The sequence below is a fragment of the Acartia tonsa genome, chromosome 6, assembly GCF_053477335.1.
Source record: "Acartia tonsa isolate MP-2025a chromosome 6, ASM5347733v1, whole genome shotgun sequence".
NCBI classification, from domain to species: domain Eukaryota; kingdom Metazoa; phylum Arthropoda; class Copepoda; order Calanoida; family Acartiidae; genus Acartia; species Acartia tonsa.
In genome coordinates, this window is record NC_137265.1 from 17,829,118 (window position 1) to 17,843,953 (window position 14,836).

The 14,836-nt window shown below is 31.2% G+C and overlaps 2 protein-coding genes across 2 annotated transcripts; both read right to left on the reverse strand.

Annotated features, from left to right (window-relative positions):
- Nucleotides 1-256: 256 nt before the first annotated feature.
- LOC145322997 (solute carrier family 49 member 4-like) lies at nucleotides 257-6,208 on the reverse strand. The gene is made up of 13 exons (XM_080165383.1): nucleotides 6,117-6,208; nucleotides 5,638-5,713; nucleotides 4,668-4,783; nucleotides 3,915-3,984; nucleotides 3,099-3,156; nucleotides 2,744-2,797; nucleotides 2,527-2,551; nucleotides 2,307-2,416; nucleotides 1,739-1,797; nucleotides 1,486-1,618; nucleotides 1,133-1,174; nucleotides 728-810; nucleotides 257-352 (listed from the first exon to the last, which is right to left on the reverse strand). Exons 1-13 carry the CDS (start codon nucleotides 6,125-6,127, stop codon nucleotides 257-259), a joined length of 933 nt encoding a protein of 310 aa, XP_080021509.1. The 5' UTR covers nucleotides 6,128-6,208.
- Nucleotides 6,209-9,750: 3,542 nt separating this feature from the next.
- On the reverse strand, nucleotides 9,751-12,919 carry LOC145323292 (solute carrier family 49 member 4-like). The gene is made up of 5 exons (XM_080165720.1): nucleotides 12,821-12,919; nucleotides 12,340-12,415; nucleotides 11,861-11,976; nucleotides 10,938-11,007; nucleotides 9,751-10,025 (listed from the first exon to the last, which is right to left on the reverse strand). The coding sequence occupies exons 1-5, from the start codon at nucleotides 12,829-12,831 to the stop codon at nucleotides 9,951-9,953; spliced, it is 348 nt and encodes a 115-aa protein (XP_080021846.1). The 5' UTR covers nucleotides 12,832-12,919; the 3' UTR covers nucleotides 9,751-9,950.
- Nucleotides 12,920-14,836: the final 1,917 nt, after the last annotated feature.

The following is a 14,836-nucleotide window of genomic DNA, read 5'->3' on the forward strand; positions in this document are numbered from 1 at the left end:
TATTATCAGAGAACCATGAATTTACATGTCCTACTACCAACTCATTGGATCAAGGATCTTAAGGAATACGACATAGGCGATAAATTAATGTATACCTTCAATTATGACAAACAAAATTACCCTGAATGTATAACAAAATTATTGGTGTAAAAGTTGGCCACTGAATGTTTTACAAGATTTAATAAGGAAAATCAACAAATGAGAAAGTATAAGTTAACTTTAATCAATATCTTTAATCACTTTATGTGCTAAAACGTTAATGGCATGCCACAATTGACAAAATTCCTGAGTTAATTATATTCATAAGAAATGATGCTGTTATAATAAATGTTCCAATATATCCTGTCTCTACCTAAACAAAATCTCTTATAGTGCCTTTAAAAAATGATGTCATTCAATGCAAATGTCCAATGATAGACCAATATATAGACTGAATTACCAATGACAGGCCAGCATACATTTTAATTGACCAATGCATGGTAGGCAAGTATGACGCCATTTTTTATAGGCAATATAAAAAGCTTTGCTAGAATCATATAATGTCTTTGCGGAAATTTTATCAGAGCTAAATCAGCTTATATGCAACTAAAATATAATATGGTTCTCCTTACTGTAAAACATCCCCCCCCCCAAAAAAAAAAAATAAAAAAAAATTAAATTGAATGTTGAGGGGTCCCCTGTCCCCTACTCAAAATAAATGCCTTTAGTGGAGCTTTACATATTTTACCTGATTCATTCCTAAAGGATTTAAGTTTTGATTCACTACAGCTATCCACATCAAGGGAACAGTTACGCTGGCAAATGCAAGGCCTGAAAGAATCGTCCTATTAAATTTATACTATAAATGAATATTTCTTGAAGACAATAAAGAAACACTTAAGACTATGATAGTTTTTTTTTGTTTCTATTTCTTTTTCCTAATCATTGAGGGGCCCTAACCCTACGAGGCTATCCATTACCCAATACAACCTACCCTAACCTGACCTAAAGCAATAGGTAAATCAAAAACCAAGCCCCTATGCTTCAATCCATTTAAAAAATAAAGGATGGGGTTTCTGTGCTCAACAAGGCACTTTGAAAGAAAATGCCATTAAGTCTGTTTTTTTTTATTTTTAGTAAAATTAGGATATACCTGCTATTATATTCTTAGGCTGTGTAAATATCTGTTTTATTCCCTGTTTTAAGAAATCCTTAATTTTCAACTCAAAATACTAAAAGGATGTCTGTTTATTTACGTCTTTTTTTGTCAGATCTATAGAATGACTTGATTTAAAAAAAATATTTAACTTTAAATGGAGGATATATGTAAAATTCTAGAAAAGAGTAAGTTGTGTATGTTTATGTCTCAAAAGATCTAGTAAACGGCTGAACCGATCGTTATTCATTTTTTAGTGGAGTTTCGTAACACAAAAGAGGTTTTAGGCTATTATTAACAAATATTGTAAAATAAAGGAATTAAGGACTTTTTAAGGATTAAGGATGTTTCCTGGAAGAAATTGTATCTATCTGCTTTAGCACTTGCTGACGGAGGACTTGGAGGATGGGAGGGGAAATACAGAAGCATGATGACAAATAAAAGGCAGGAGAGAACAGCTTCCCCATACAGAATATAGGATACCTAACAAAAAAATATATATTCTATCATGATGAAATTTACAGATAATGCAATAGTTTTTAATTTTTTTTAAAGTTTGTTTTAGATAGTGCAAGTCTAATTTTACCAAAGAAATATATTTACCTCCGATTTTATATTGTTTTTGATTTCTTCAGAGCCATTTTCTTCAGTTATCGACATGCCTTAATTAAGAAAAAATAATAGTACAAGAGGAGGTATGAGTCCTGTCATTTGTACTCCAATACTTGTTTTTATACCTGGATCTGTAACTATTCTAGGAAATTTCAGAGATGGAGGTATGAGTCCTGCTATTTGTACTCCAATTCTTATTATTATCATTATTATACCTGGATCTGTAATAATGGAGGTATTAGTCCTACCATTTGTACACCAATATATATTATTATTATCATTATTATTATACCTGGATCTGTAACTATTCTGGGAAATATCAGGAATGGAGGTATGAGTCCTACAATTTGAACACCAATATTTATTATTATTATTATACCTGGATCTGTAACTATCCTGGGAAATATCAGGGATGGAGGTATGAGTCCTACCATTTGAACACCAATATTTATTATTATTATTATACCTGGATCTGTAACTATCCTGGGAAATATCAGGGATGGAGGTATGAGTCCTACCATTTGTACACCAATATTTATTATCATTATTATTATCATACCTGGATCTGTAACTATCCTGGGAAATATCAGAGATGGAGGTATGAGTCCTGCCATTTGTACTCCAATGCTGATTCCTGTGGCAGTTGTTCTCTCTCCAGCTGGAAACCATCTTGACATTAAGTTTGCCTTTTTCATTTAATTAAAAAAAAATAATAAAATGTACAATTTGAAGATAAATTTGACAAAATAAAGCAATGATAATAAATATAACAATCATACCTAGCAGACAACGTAGTTAATGTCCCTAAAACAATATATGAATTAAATAATCAATAATCTAGAAATATATACTGGATTGTAAGAGTTAATTAATAATAGAAGTGCCGACCAAAAAAATAAACTTTTTTACAATAATTTTGATTACAAAAAAGAAGAATTGTATATTTGCAAATTTTGAATGAAACTATCCCCTCAGGGTTTTCTGATAAATCCCAACCTTCAATCATTGCAGCAGTCCACCCATTTAAAGCAGAACAGATCAAACTTGTTACTAAATATTTCAATTTCAAAATATAAAAAAATATATAAAAAAAACTAGAGTTTAATAGTTCAAGAGTTTACAAAGACCTAAAATCATCAGTTTCTATGTTGTTTGAAAGAAGAATATTTACATATTCTATACATCCACCAAAACAAATTGTTTGTTGCTGGTGATTATTTTTCTTCATAATTAATTAAATTGTTGATTTCCTCCCATTATTTCTTAAGAAAGGAAATTTTAAAGTTTAAAGTTTAATAAACAGGCGTCTACCTACCTTATTATCAATTAATTTATTATGAAAATTATTTTCCTAGTAAAATAGTTGGATCCAGTGAAACACATCTTAATATAATTCCAAGGGCATGTACTCCTTTGCAGTTTTTTAGTTAATTTTATTAGAGGGGAAACCTTTCCTGGAACTAGAAATATCTTTACTATATGGCAAAAACATTGTTGGTCCAGCAGTTCGCACTTAAGCTAAATTAAGCTTAATTTTATTCTTATACTTATAACATATGAAGTACTGTTTAGGTAATTCTCCTGTTTTAGAGTTTATAGTCGGGGAGTCAATTGGTTACTTTAGTTAATTATAGAAGCTACGCCCCTAGAAGCCTCTAGGGGCACTGGTAGGAGGGGGAAAAGTCGACCTCATCCAATTTTAAATTTGAGTTTCAAAAGAGTTAAAAAATATTTTTTTTTAGGGAAGGAGGGTGAAAACACCCTCTCCAAAAATAGTTCAAAACCTTCCAAGGATTTATAAGAAGCATCACAGTAAAGGAAAACAATATCGGTTCAGCAGTTAGCGAGATCCTTTGGAACAGACAAAAAACGCTTATTACTTTATAAAATAGGATTTATAAAGAAAAATTAAAGGGGAATTATCATCCAGGACAATTTCTCTTAGGAAAGTAAAGGCAAAGTTACCCAAAATATTTATAAACCTTCCTTAAAGCTTCACTATCAGATGCAAGCAGAAAGGGTCAAAACTCTCCATAAACCTTACACACATCAAGGTTTACATCCCCCTGGCGAAGTTCACGCCACTGTTCAATAAAATGGAGAACCAAATCGGTTTAATATCTAGATAGCGGTTACTTTATTTAGGGATTGATCTTAAAAAAACTGTTCCTGCTCCCCAGAAGACCACTGTACTACGGAATCCAAATTTTTGGAGGACAGGGTACGCCATGGGCAAACTAAATTAGTAGGATAAATTTTATGTTAACATATATGTACTCTATTCAAAGATTGTACTGAAAAAAAGCTAAAAATCACACCAAGACTTTAATTTAGTGGTAATAAACTAGCCTTACTTTTCAACCAATAATGTTAATATACTTAATTAAAAATTGTATTTTTTGGAAAGAGGGTTTACTACAAAAATTTATCTGTCATTCTTTAATCCCTTTAATCCCTGAATTTTGTGTGCTTGTGAAATAAATTAACATAAGATTGAAAAATGATTACTTAAATTACTTTATATTTTAGTTTAAAGATTTTTTCTGAGATAGCATTTTTCTAGTGGCGATACTAAGGAACTATATGAGGCTACATTATTAAGGAGAACCAAATCGGTTCAGTGGTTAGCGAGATCATTAAGTACTTACACAGATCCTGTTACTTTATAATAAGTACTAGCTGCTACGCCCCTAGCATCTAGAGGCTCTATGTTTGAAGTTATATGGAAGGGCAGAAAAATAGCTTTAAATCATAACCAGGCTTTTTTATAAAACGTAAAATATACTAAAACCATCCCGGGACTTATATGAAGATTCCCTGTAAAGGAGAACCATATCGGTTTAGCGGTTAGTGAGATCCTTCGCTACAGACAAAAAAAAGCTTATTACTTTATATAATGAGTATATCTGCAAAGATTTACCTGACCATACCAGAAATAATCTGAATATTTGGAATCCAGGCGACAGCTGCGTCTGACCAACCAAATCCAGTTTTAGCAGACTGTGCCAGAGGTCCCCAGGTATTGAAGACACATGCCTTTAAAAATGAGAATTTTACAGATCAGGGAGAGTTAAGGGCGCCTCAAAAAAAAAGGAAAATGGTCATTAATGAGACAAAACATAATGTAACTTTCTAGTAACTTTTATTTATAACTATGCTGTTAATGTCATAAATATTTTTAATCTCTATCTGGAAATTAATTAAACCATTATCAATAGAAAATTTTTTTTTCTCTCATATAAATGTTTTATGGGCGTCTATGCATCGCTATATTTCCCCAATATAAGTCACATAGAGGATTACAGACAGACCGACGGACCAGGTGACTCTTTGATTAAACGCCAATAAGCCAGCAGAATGTTAGGGGGAGAGAGTCGCTCAAAAAATCAGCATGTGACGTCATAAAAATGAGGAATTATCCATCTCTTTTCCACTCCTCCTCTAATCGTTCCTCATTTTTTGAGCGACTTTCTCCCCTCGTAGCAGAATCATCAAAAAATTCATTTTGTAAAAAGTCGATCCTTTCTCATTTGGAACTCCAAATGGATGTAAAACAAACAAAGGAGATATAGATTAGCTTCGCTACAAATAAATGAGTAACTTCATTCCTCATAATACCATTTTAATCTATATTAAACTTTTACGAATGGATATAGGATATTCAAGGATATATTGACAGGGAAAAATTTATCGTCAATTTTAGTTGCTAATATGGACCTCTTTTATTAGTATGTTCGTTCATCTAATAGGAAGGGAGAGGATTGGGTAAAGGGATTGGATTTTGGTATCGTTATTTTAGCCAGCTACGAGCATCACTTTCTCAGAATACATGAAAATCTGATGCAACATCCAAGTAATAATATATCGAATGTTTGAAGTTAAAAGCTTACCTCTGAAGCCGCAAAAATAGAGTAAATGCCTAAGATATACCATCGCACCCCATAACTTTTATACTCAACGCTCACACTTAAAAAATAATATTTTTATTAAGCAATTATGAAATAAAACAATGAATCCCTACCAACTTTTCTTTGGACGGGCACTGTGACTTTACATATTGTTTCCAGTTTCGATGTGGGCAAAAAAAATAGCAGTTTCGGCTTTAGATTGTCATGTAGCTGGTATAAAATTGCAAATTGTACTGTGTTTGTTTGTAAAACGAAGGTCTATCAAGATATGAAAATATATTTCTTCCATTAATGTTGCTTTAAGATATATTAATGTCTATTTTGATTTGCAATTATGTTCTAGATTTCCTTCAAAACCTCTCTTAATAACGACACTGATAATTATTACATGACTTTTACTTACTAAGCAATAATTAACATGATTTATAAAAGATTAGCTTTTAATGAATGTAACATAGTACCTTTTTTCCATAATTACTCTTAAATTCTAATTATTTATCAATCTGTAAACTTAAGATCCGAATTTCATATACCAGTCATTTTATGTTCATCTGAAAAAAGCACAAAAACAAGGGCAATACTGTTCATAAGTAGCACAGCAGGCAGAAGCACACAAACCTGCAAAAACACTCATTTACACATTATTCTGTCATTTATATAAATTTTTAAAGCGTAGCTTTTTACACTTGTGTAGGTTCTTTTTTTGTGTAAAGTAAATCTTTTATCGTTGATAAAGGCATGTAATAATTGGAATATAGCTTTCATACTTTAAATGGTGATTCCTGATACAGTTAGTTTTGAAAGGATGATTTCTAGGACAATCAGGCAATATTTAACAAGTTTAGCTTTCCTATGATCAAGTTTGCTAACCTTGTTAAGCTTTGGTTGTTCTAATTCCTGTTTTATAAAGATATTTTATTTGGTACAAAAAACTTTTATTTACTAAATTTGATCCTATTTAAAGTTGACTAACTCACATTCACTTTTTGAGAATCCACCTCTAAAATGTACTTTGAATTCACTAATTAATAGTTAGAACAGTTTTGATAAAAAGAACTAATCAGCAATTATAAGCTATTAATTTACTTATTATTTCAACCACAAAACTCTTATCTAAACAAATAAAGAGGTTAACTAGGGTTGGTGAAAATATACTATTAAAAAAATTGCTTATCAGGGTTCAATCTCAAGGTCCGAGGCTTTTTTAAAAAAAATCTATGATGTAAATATTAAAGACAGATTTCCACGGATATTAGAACTAAAAATCAATAAGATTAAAACCAGTATTGGAAGCCCCGAGGGGTTGAAGGCCCATGCTAACAAAACTGGTAATAATCTTTTGGTTTTTATTTTAGTTTACGAGAAAAATTTCTGTAATACGATGCTATACATGATTTTAAAGTATTGCTGAGAACCGGTTCTAATCCAGCCAGCGGATGTTAATCGGTTTTGAAGCCATACTGTAAAACTCATTTTTCATCTGTGCACTCTATAGAATGCAAATCTATTCAAAACTTTGATTTGTCTGTATCTTTGGAAAATTCATCCCTTGAATTGGTCCCTGATGGTCCCTAATTACGCAATTCTTATTTTAAATGCGTCAATTTTGCGTCTAAAGATAGCCAGAGTTTCAGCATTATTTTCGCCAACAAATGAAATAAAAAGTAAAATTTTTTTATGATAAAATGAGAAAAGAATACGTAAAAATAAATAAATAGCAAAACAAATACAAAATTTCGTGAATAAAACTAGATTAGATCATTTTTTATGCCTTATAAAATGCGCATTTCTCATGAAAATTGTAATGAAATTGTACTTTGAGTAAATTATTTACAAAATTCCCGCGTCTATAAGTACACAGAGTCCCTGTGATTGATATTAATCGGTTTCCAACCCGTACAGGTATATATTTTTTTCTGCATAAATAATCCTTTTTGAAAAATGATTTTCAAATCAAATTAAATTCTTGACAAGCCTAACCTTTCAATTATAAGTACTATTTAAGTTAAAGAAAGTACCACCGGACAGATATATATTTATTCTATTTCTGATTGATAATCTGTAAATCAAGAAATACCTTGTATGACAACATCTATAAAAGCTAAACACTCAAATGAGACACTTGAACAACGAACACTTGTAGAATTTAATAAGTATGTTTTAAATCGGCCTACAAACCTTTCTGGTAACTATTGGAACTTTAGACTAATATGCTTTTTAAGGACAGACAAGCCTACACTTTTCTTACGTGTTTAAATACATGATTTACAATGAATTTTAAAAAAGTATGGTGTTTAATTTTCAAGAAACATTTGACTATCATTTTTTTAACAGTTGTTTTAGAGTATTTATATCTATCCAAGAAAATTTTAAGAAAATCCTAAAGTTTGTTATAAATATGTGGTTTAATTAGTACAGTGTTGTCTAAGATATTGTACTGACAAAGAAAAATAAATTAGTTAATTTACAAACATTCAAAAGTTGGTGGACATCAGTGGATAAATGATTAATTAAGCGGCTGTTCTACTATTGACAAATATAAATATTCATTACATTATATCATATTTAGTAGTTCTCTGAGTAGCTTTGGGTTCGAGCCTCAGCCAAAATCTCTTTTTTTCTTTTTACTATAGACAATAAATTCTTATTTATACTCGCCGTCTGATTTTTGTGTTATTTGCATGAATAAATTGTATTTATTAGTATGAAATGATTTTACTATATCTATAATACAAAGTAGAACGATGTCTGTCTGTCTGTCTGTTTGTTTGTCTGGTTGTTTGTCTGTTTGTCTGTTTGTTTGTAGCGAAGGATCTCGCTAACCGCTAAACCGATCGGGTTCTCTTTTACAGGGTAGCTTCTCATAGGTCCCAGGAAGGTTTATAACTATTTTTTGGGGGGTGGGACACCCACAACCCCTCCAAAAACTGAAACCCCCCCCCCTATTTTTTCTTTTTAAAATTAAAATTAAAATAGTGGGATCGACTAACCCCCCCCCCCAAATTTTTTTTTTTTTTTTAAATCTAAAATACGAAAAATTTGTTTGATCAAACCTCTTAGAGGCTAGGGGCGAAGCCGCTAGTCTAAATTACAAAATAGAACGATGTCTGTTTGTCCGTCTGTCCATCCGTCCCTTAAGATCTCGGTAAACACTGAACCGATCGGATTCTAATCTTCATGGAATACACCTACTCGTCCTGTGATGGTTTTAGGCTTAAAAGAGAAGGCATGAGTCCTGTCATTTGTACTCTAATACTTATTTTTATACCTGGATCTGTAACTATTCTAGGAAATATCAGGGGTGGAGGTATGAGTCCTGCCATTTGAACACCAATATTTATTATTATTATTATACCTGGATCTGTAACTATCCTGGGAAATATCAGGGATGAAGGTATGAGTCCTACCATTTGTACCCCAATACCTATTATTATTATTATTATATCTGGATCTGTAACTATCCTGGGAAATATCAGGGATGAAGGTATGAGTCCTGCCATTTGTACTCCAATATTTATTATTATTATTATTATACCTGGATCTGTAACTATCCTGGGAAATATCAGGGATGGAGGTATGAGTCCTGCCATTTGTACTCCAATGCTGATTCCTGTGGCAGTTGTTCTCTCTCCAGCTGGAAACCATCTTGAAATTAAGGTTGCTTTTTTATTCAATTTGTAATAGATTGGAAAACAAAAAAGTTAATTTTGATGTCGATTTTGACAAAATAAAGCAATGTATATAACAAACATACCTAGCAGACAACGTAGTTAATGTCCCTGAAACAACAAATGAATTAAAAATTTAATAATCTACATAGAAATATATACTAGATTGTAAAAGTTAATTATTAAAAGAACTGGCTACCAAAAAAATAAACTTTTTTGCAATAATTTTGATTACATAAAAAGAAGAAATGTATATTTGCAAATTTTGAAGGAAACTATCACTCCAGGGTTTACTGATAAAACCTCACCTTCAATCATCGCAGCAGTCCAACCATTTAAAGCAGAGCAGATTAAACTTGTTACTTAATATTTCAATTTCAAAATATAAAATAGTTTGATAGTTCAAGAGTGTACAAAGACCTAAAATCATCAGTTTCTATGTTTTTTGAAAGAATAATATTCACATATTCTATACATCCACCAAAACAAATTGTTTGTTCCTGGTGATTATTTTTCTTCATAATTAATTCAATTGTTGATTTCCTCATATTATTTCTTAAGTAAGGAAATTTCAAAATCTAAAGTTTAATAAACAGGCGTCTACCTACCTTATTATCAATTAATTTATTATGAAAATTGTTTTCCTAGTAAAATAGTTGGATCCAGTGAAACACATCTTAATATAATTCCAAGGGCATGTACTCCTTATCAGTTTTTTAGTTAATTTTAGTAGTTCCTTGGAACTAGAAACATCTTTACTGTAAAGCAAAAACATTGTCATTCCAGCAGTTAGCAGTTTAGCTACAGAGACACAGAAAGACATCATGTTACTTTTATTGTTACTAGCGGCTCCGCCCCTGGCATCTAGGAGTTCTATATTTGAAGGGCAGAAAAATAGCCTAAAACCATACCCAGGCTTACTTATAAAAAAATAGAATAGCCTAGAACCAAATATGGACCAATAAGAAGCTTCACTGTAAAGGAGAACCATATTGGTTCAGCAGTTAGCGAGATCCTTCGCTACAGACAAAAAAAGCTTACTACTTTATATAATAGGATACATATAATAAACAGGGGTAGCCAGTCTAACCAACAATTCTACAAAAATCACGAAACCTTATTGATTATCTGGTGGTAATTTTTGTTTTGTCATGTAAGTGAAGATGGGTTGGAAAGAAGGGGAGGAAAAGTTGAAGTGGGTTGTGGGGAAATTTTCCTTTAGAGTTGTTTGTCAGACTACATTCCCTTTTCACTGATAACAAATGAAGTACTGTTCATGTAATTCTCCTGTTTTAGAGTTTATAGTCGGGGAGTCAGTTGGTTACTGTAGTTGATTATTTATAAAAAAAAATCAAAGGGGAATTATCTTTCAGGACAATTTCTCTTGAATGGAAGGATGTATAACTTACCCAAATTGAAGCTTCACTATCAGTTGTATACAGAAAGGGTAAACACTTAAATTTGGAAGAGCTGTTATCCCCATTTTTTACCCCATCCAGGTTTTCACCCCCCTGGTGAAGTTCACGCCACTGTTCAATAAAATGGAGAACCATATCGGTATAATATCTAGATATAGCGGTTACTTTATTTAGGGATTGATCTTAAAAAAACTGTTCCTGCTCCCCAGAAGACCACTGTACTACGGAATCCAAATTTTTGTAGGACAGGATACGCCATGGGCAAACTAAAATAGTAGGATAATATTTATGTTAACATATAATGTACTAACGTCAATTCAAAGTGATAGTGGTTTCTCCCCTAGCATCTGTATGAGACTCTCTATTCAAAGATTGGACAGAAAAAAAGCTAAAAATCACACCAAGACTTTAATTTTGTGGTATTAAACTAGCCTTACTTTTCAACGAATAATGTTAATATATGTGCTTATTTAAAAATTGTATTTTTTGGAAAGAGGGTTTACAACAATTTATCTGTCATTGTGTGATTGTGAAATAAAATTAACATAAGATTGAAAAATGATTACTTAAATTACTTTATATTTTAGTTTAAAGATTTTTTCTGAGATATCTAATTACAGAAATAATTGGTTTATGTTTCGCTCAAGTCTCTTTTTCGGGAAGGGTAATTTTTTTCTAGGGGTGATTTCTCATGATAGGGTGGTGGAACCCTCCCCGAAAATAGTTATTAACCTTCCCGGGACTTATGAGAAGGAGAACCCGATCAGTTTAGCGACACAATACAATCTGTCCCGATTTTGTATTACTTTTGAGGAACATGATTGCAGTTACGTCATATTTTTCTTTCCCGAAAAAGGGAAGGGGGGAAGAAAATCTCTTCAAAAGAGATGGGGAAAACCCCCTTTTCTCCCATCTCTTTTTTCTTCCCCCTTCCCTTTTTTTCTTCCTCCTTCCCTTTTTCGGGAAAGAAAAATATGACGTAACTGAATCATGTTCCTCAAAATTAATACAAAATCGGGACAGATTGTATTGTGTCCGGTTTAGCGGTAAGCGAGATCCTTCGGTACAAACACACAGACATCCTGTTACTTTAGTATACGGATATCTGCAAAGACTTACCTGACCATACCAGAAATAATCTGAATATTTGGAATCCAGGCCACAGCTGCGTCTGACCAACCAAATCCAGTTTTAGCAGACTGTGCCAGTGGTCCCCAGGTATTAAACACACATGCCTTTAAAATAGTAAAATATACAGATCAGAGAGTAAAAGGGCGCCTCAAATAAGGTAAAAACGGTCATTACTGACACAAAATGAACTGTAACTGTACTTCTCAGTAATTTTTCTATATATATTATACATGACTATGTTGTTATTGTCTAAAATTGTATGGAATGCATTTATGAAAATCTAAACCATAATAAAAATTAAATAAGCTATTTTTTCATATTAAATGATTAGGGGTTGCTTACATGCTTATCTGCCATCTGGATGGGGGTATCGTTCTTTTAGCCAGCTACAACTTTCTCACAATGCATGAAAATCTGGCGCAACATCCAAGTAATAATATATCGAATGATTGAAGTTAAAAGCTTACCTCTGAAGCTGCAAAAATAGAGTAGATTCCTAAGATATACCATCGCACCCCATAACTTTTATACTCAACACTCACACTAAAAAATTAATATTTTTATTAAGCAATTATGAAATAAAACAATGAATCTCTACCAAATTTTCTTTAGACGGGCACTGAGACTTTACATATTGTTTCCAGTTTCGATGTTGGCTAAAAAAAAATAGCAGTTTCGGCTGTAGATTGTCATGTAGCTGGTATAAAATTGCAAATTGTACTGCGTTTGTTTGTAAAACCAAGGTCTATCAAGATATGAAAATATATTTCTTTCGTTAATGTTGCTTTAAGATATATAAATGTCTATTTTGATTTACAATTATGTTCTAGATTTCCTTCAAAACCTCTCTTAATAACGACACTGATAATTATTACATGACTTTTACTTACTAAGCAATAATTATAAAAGATTATAAAAGATTAGCTTTCAATGAATGTAACATAGTACCTTTTTTCCATAATTACTCCTAAATACTAATAATTTATCAATCTGTAAACTTAAGATTTTAATTTCATACATTAGTCATTTTATATTCATCTGAAAAAAAGCACAAAAAAACAAGGGCAATACTGTTCATAAGTAGCACAGCAGACAGAAACACACAAACCTGCACAAACATACCTGTCTACACTCATTTACACATTATTTTGTCATTAAAATATATTTTTTTAAAGCGTAGGTTTTTACACTTGTGTAGGTTCTTTTTTTGTGTAAAGTAAATCTCTTATCGTTGATAAAGGCCTGTAATAATTGCAATATAGCTTTCAAACTTTAAATTATGATTCCTGATACAGTTTTTTTTGAAAGGATGATTTCTAGGACAATATTCCTGTTTAATAAAGATATTTTGTTTGGTACAAAAAAATTTTATTTACAAAATTTGATCCTATTAAAAAATAACTGATTTTTATTCACTTTTCAAGAATCCTCCTCTAAAATGTACTTTGAATTCACTAATTAATAGTTAGAACAGTTTTGATAAAAAGAACTAATCAGCAATTATAAGCTATTAATTTACTTATTATTTCAACCACAAAACTCTTATCTAAACAAATAAAGAGGTTAACTAGGGTTGGTGAAAATATACTATTAAAAAAATTGCTTATCAAGATTCAATCTCAAGGTCCCAGGTTTTTTTTTTAAATCTTTGATATAAATTTATCGGATCGTATTAAAGACAGATTTCCACGGATATTAGAACTAAAAATCAATAAGATTAAAACCAGTATTAGTAGCCCCGAGGGGTTGAAGGCCCAAGCTAACAAAACTGGTAATAATCTTTTGATTTTTAATTTAGTTTACGATAAAAATTGTCTGTAATACGATGCTATACATGATTTTAAAGTATTGCTGAGAACCGGTTCTAATCCAGCGGATGTTAATCGGTTTTGAAGCAATACTGTAAAAATCATTTTTCATATGTGCACTCTATAGAATGCAAATCTACTCAAAACTTCGATTTGTCTGTATCTTTGGAAAATTCATTCCTTGAATCGTCCCTTATTACGCAATTCTTATTTTAAGTGCGTCAAATACCTTAAGCATTACTTTCGCCAACAAATGAAATAAAAAGTAAAATTTTTTATGATAAAATGAGAATACGTAAAAATAATAAATTGCAAAAAAATAAAAAATTTCATTGAATATAAGTAGATTAGAGCATTTTTTATGCCTTATAAAATGCGTATTTCTTATGAAAATTGTAACGAAATTGTACTTTGATCCCGCGTCTATAAGTAAACAGAGTCCCTGCGATTGATATTAATCGGTTTCCAAGCCGTACAGGTATATTTTTTTTCTGCATAAATAATCCTTTTGAAAGAATGATTTTCAAATCAAATTCAATTCTTGACAAGCCTAACCTTTCAATTATAAGTACTATATAAGTTAAAGAAAGTAACTACACAGGACAGATATATATTTATTCTGAATAATAATCTGTAAATCAAGAAAATACCTTGTATGCCAACATCCATAAAAGCTAAGCACTCAAATGAGACACTTGAACAACGAACACTTGTAGAATTTAATAAGTATGTTTTAAATCGGCCTACAAACCTTTCTAGTAACTATAGCACTTTTAGATTGATATGCTTTTTAAGGACAGACAAGCTTACACTTTTCTTACATGTTTAAATACATGATTTACAATGAATTTTTAAAAAGTATGGTGTTTAATTTTCAAGAAACATGTGACTGTCATTTTTTAACAGTTGTTTTAGAGAATTTATATCTATCCAAGAAAATTTTAAGAAAATCCTAAAGTTTGTTATAAATATGTGGTTTAATTAGTTCAGTGTTGTCTAAGATATTGTACTGACAAAGAAAAATAAATTAGTTAATTTACAAACATTCAAAAGTTGGTGGACATCAGTGGATTAATGATTAGTTGAGCGGCTGTTTTACTATTAACAATTAAAAATATTCATTACATTATGTCATATTTAGTAGTTCTCTGAGTAG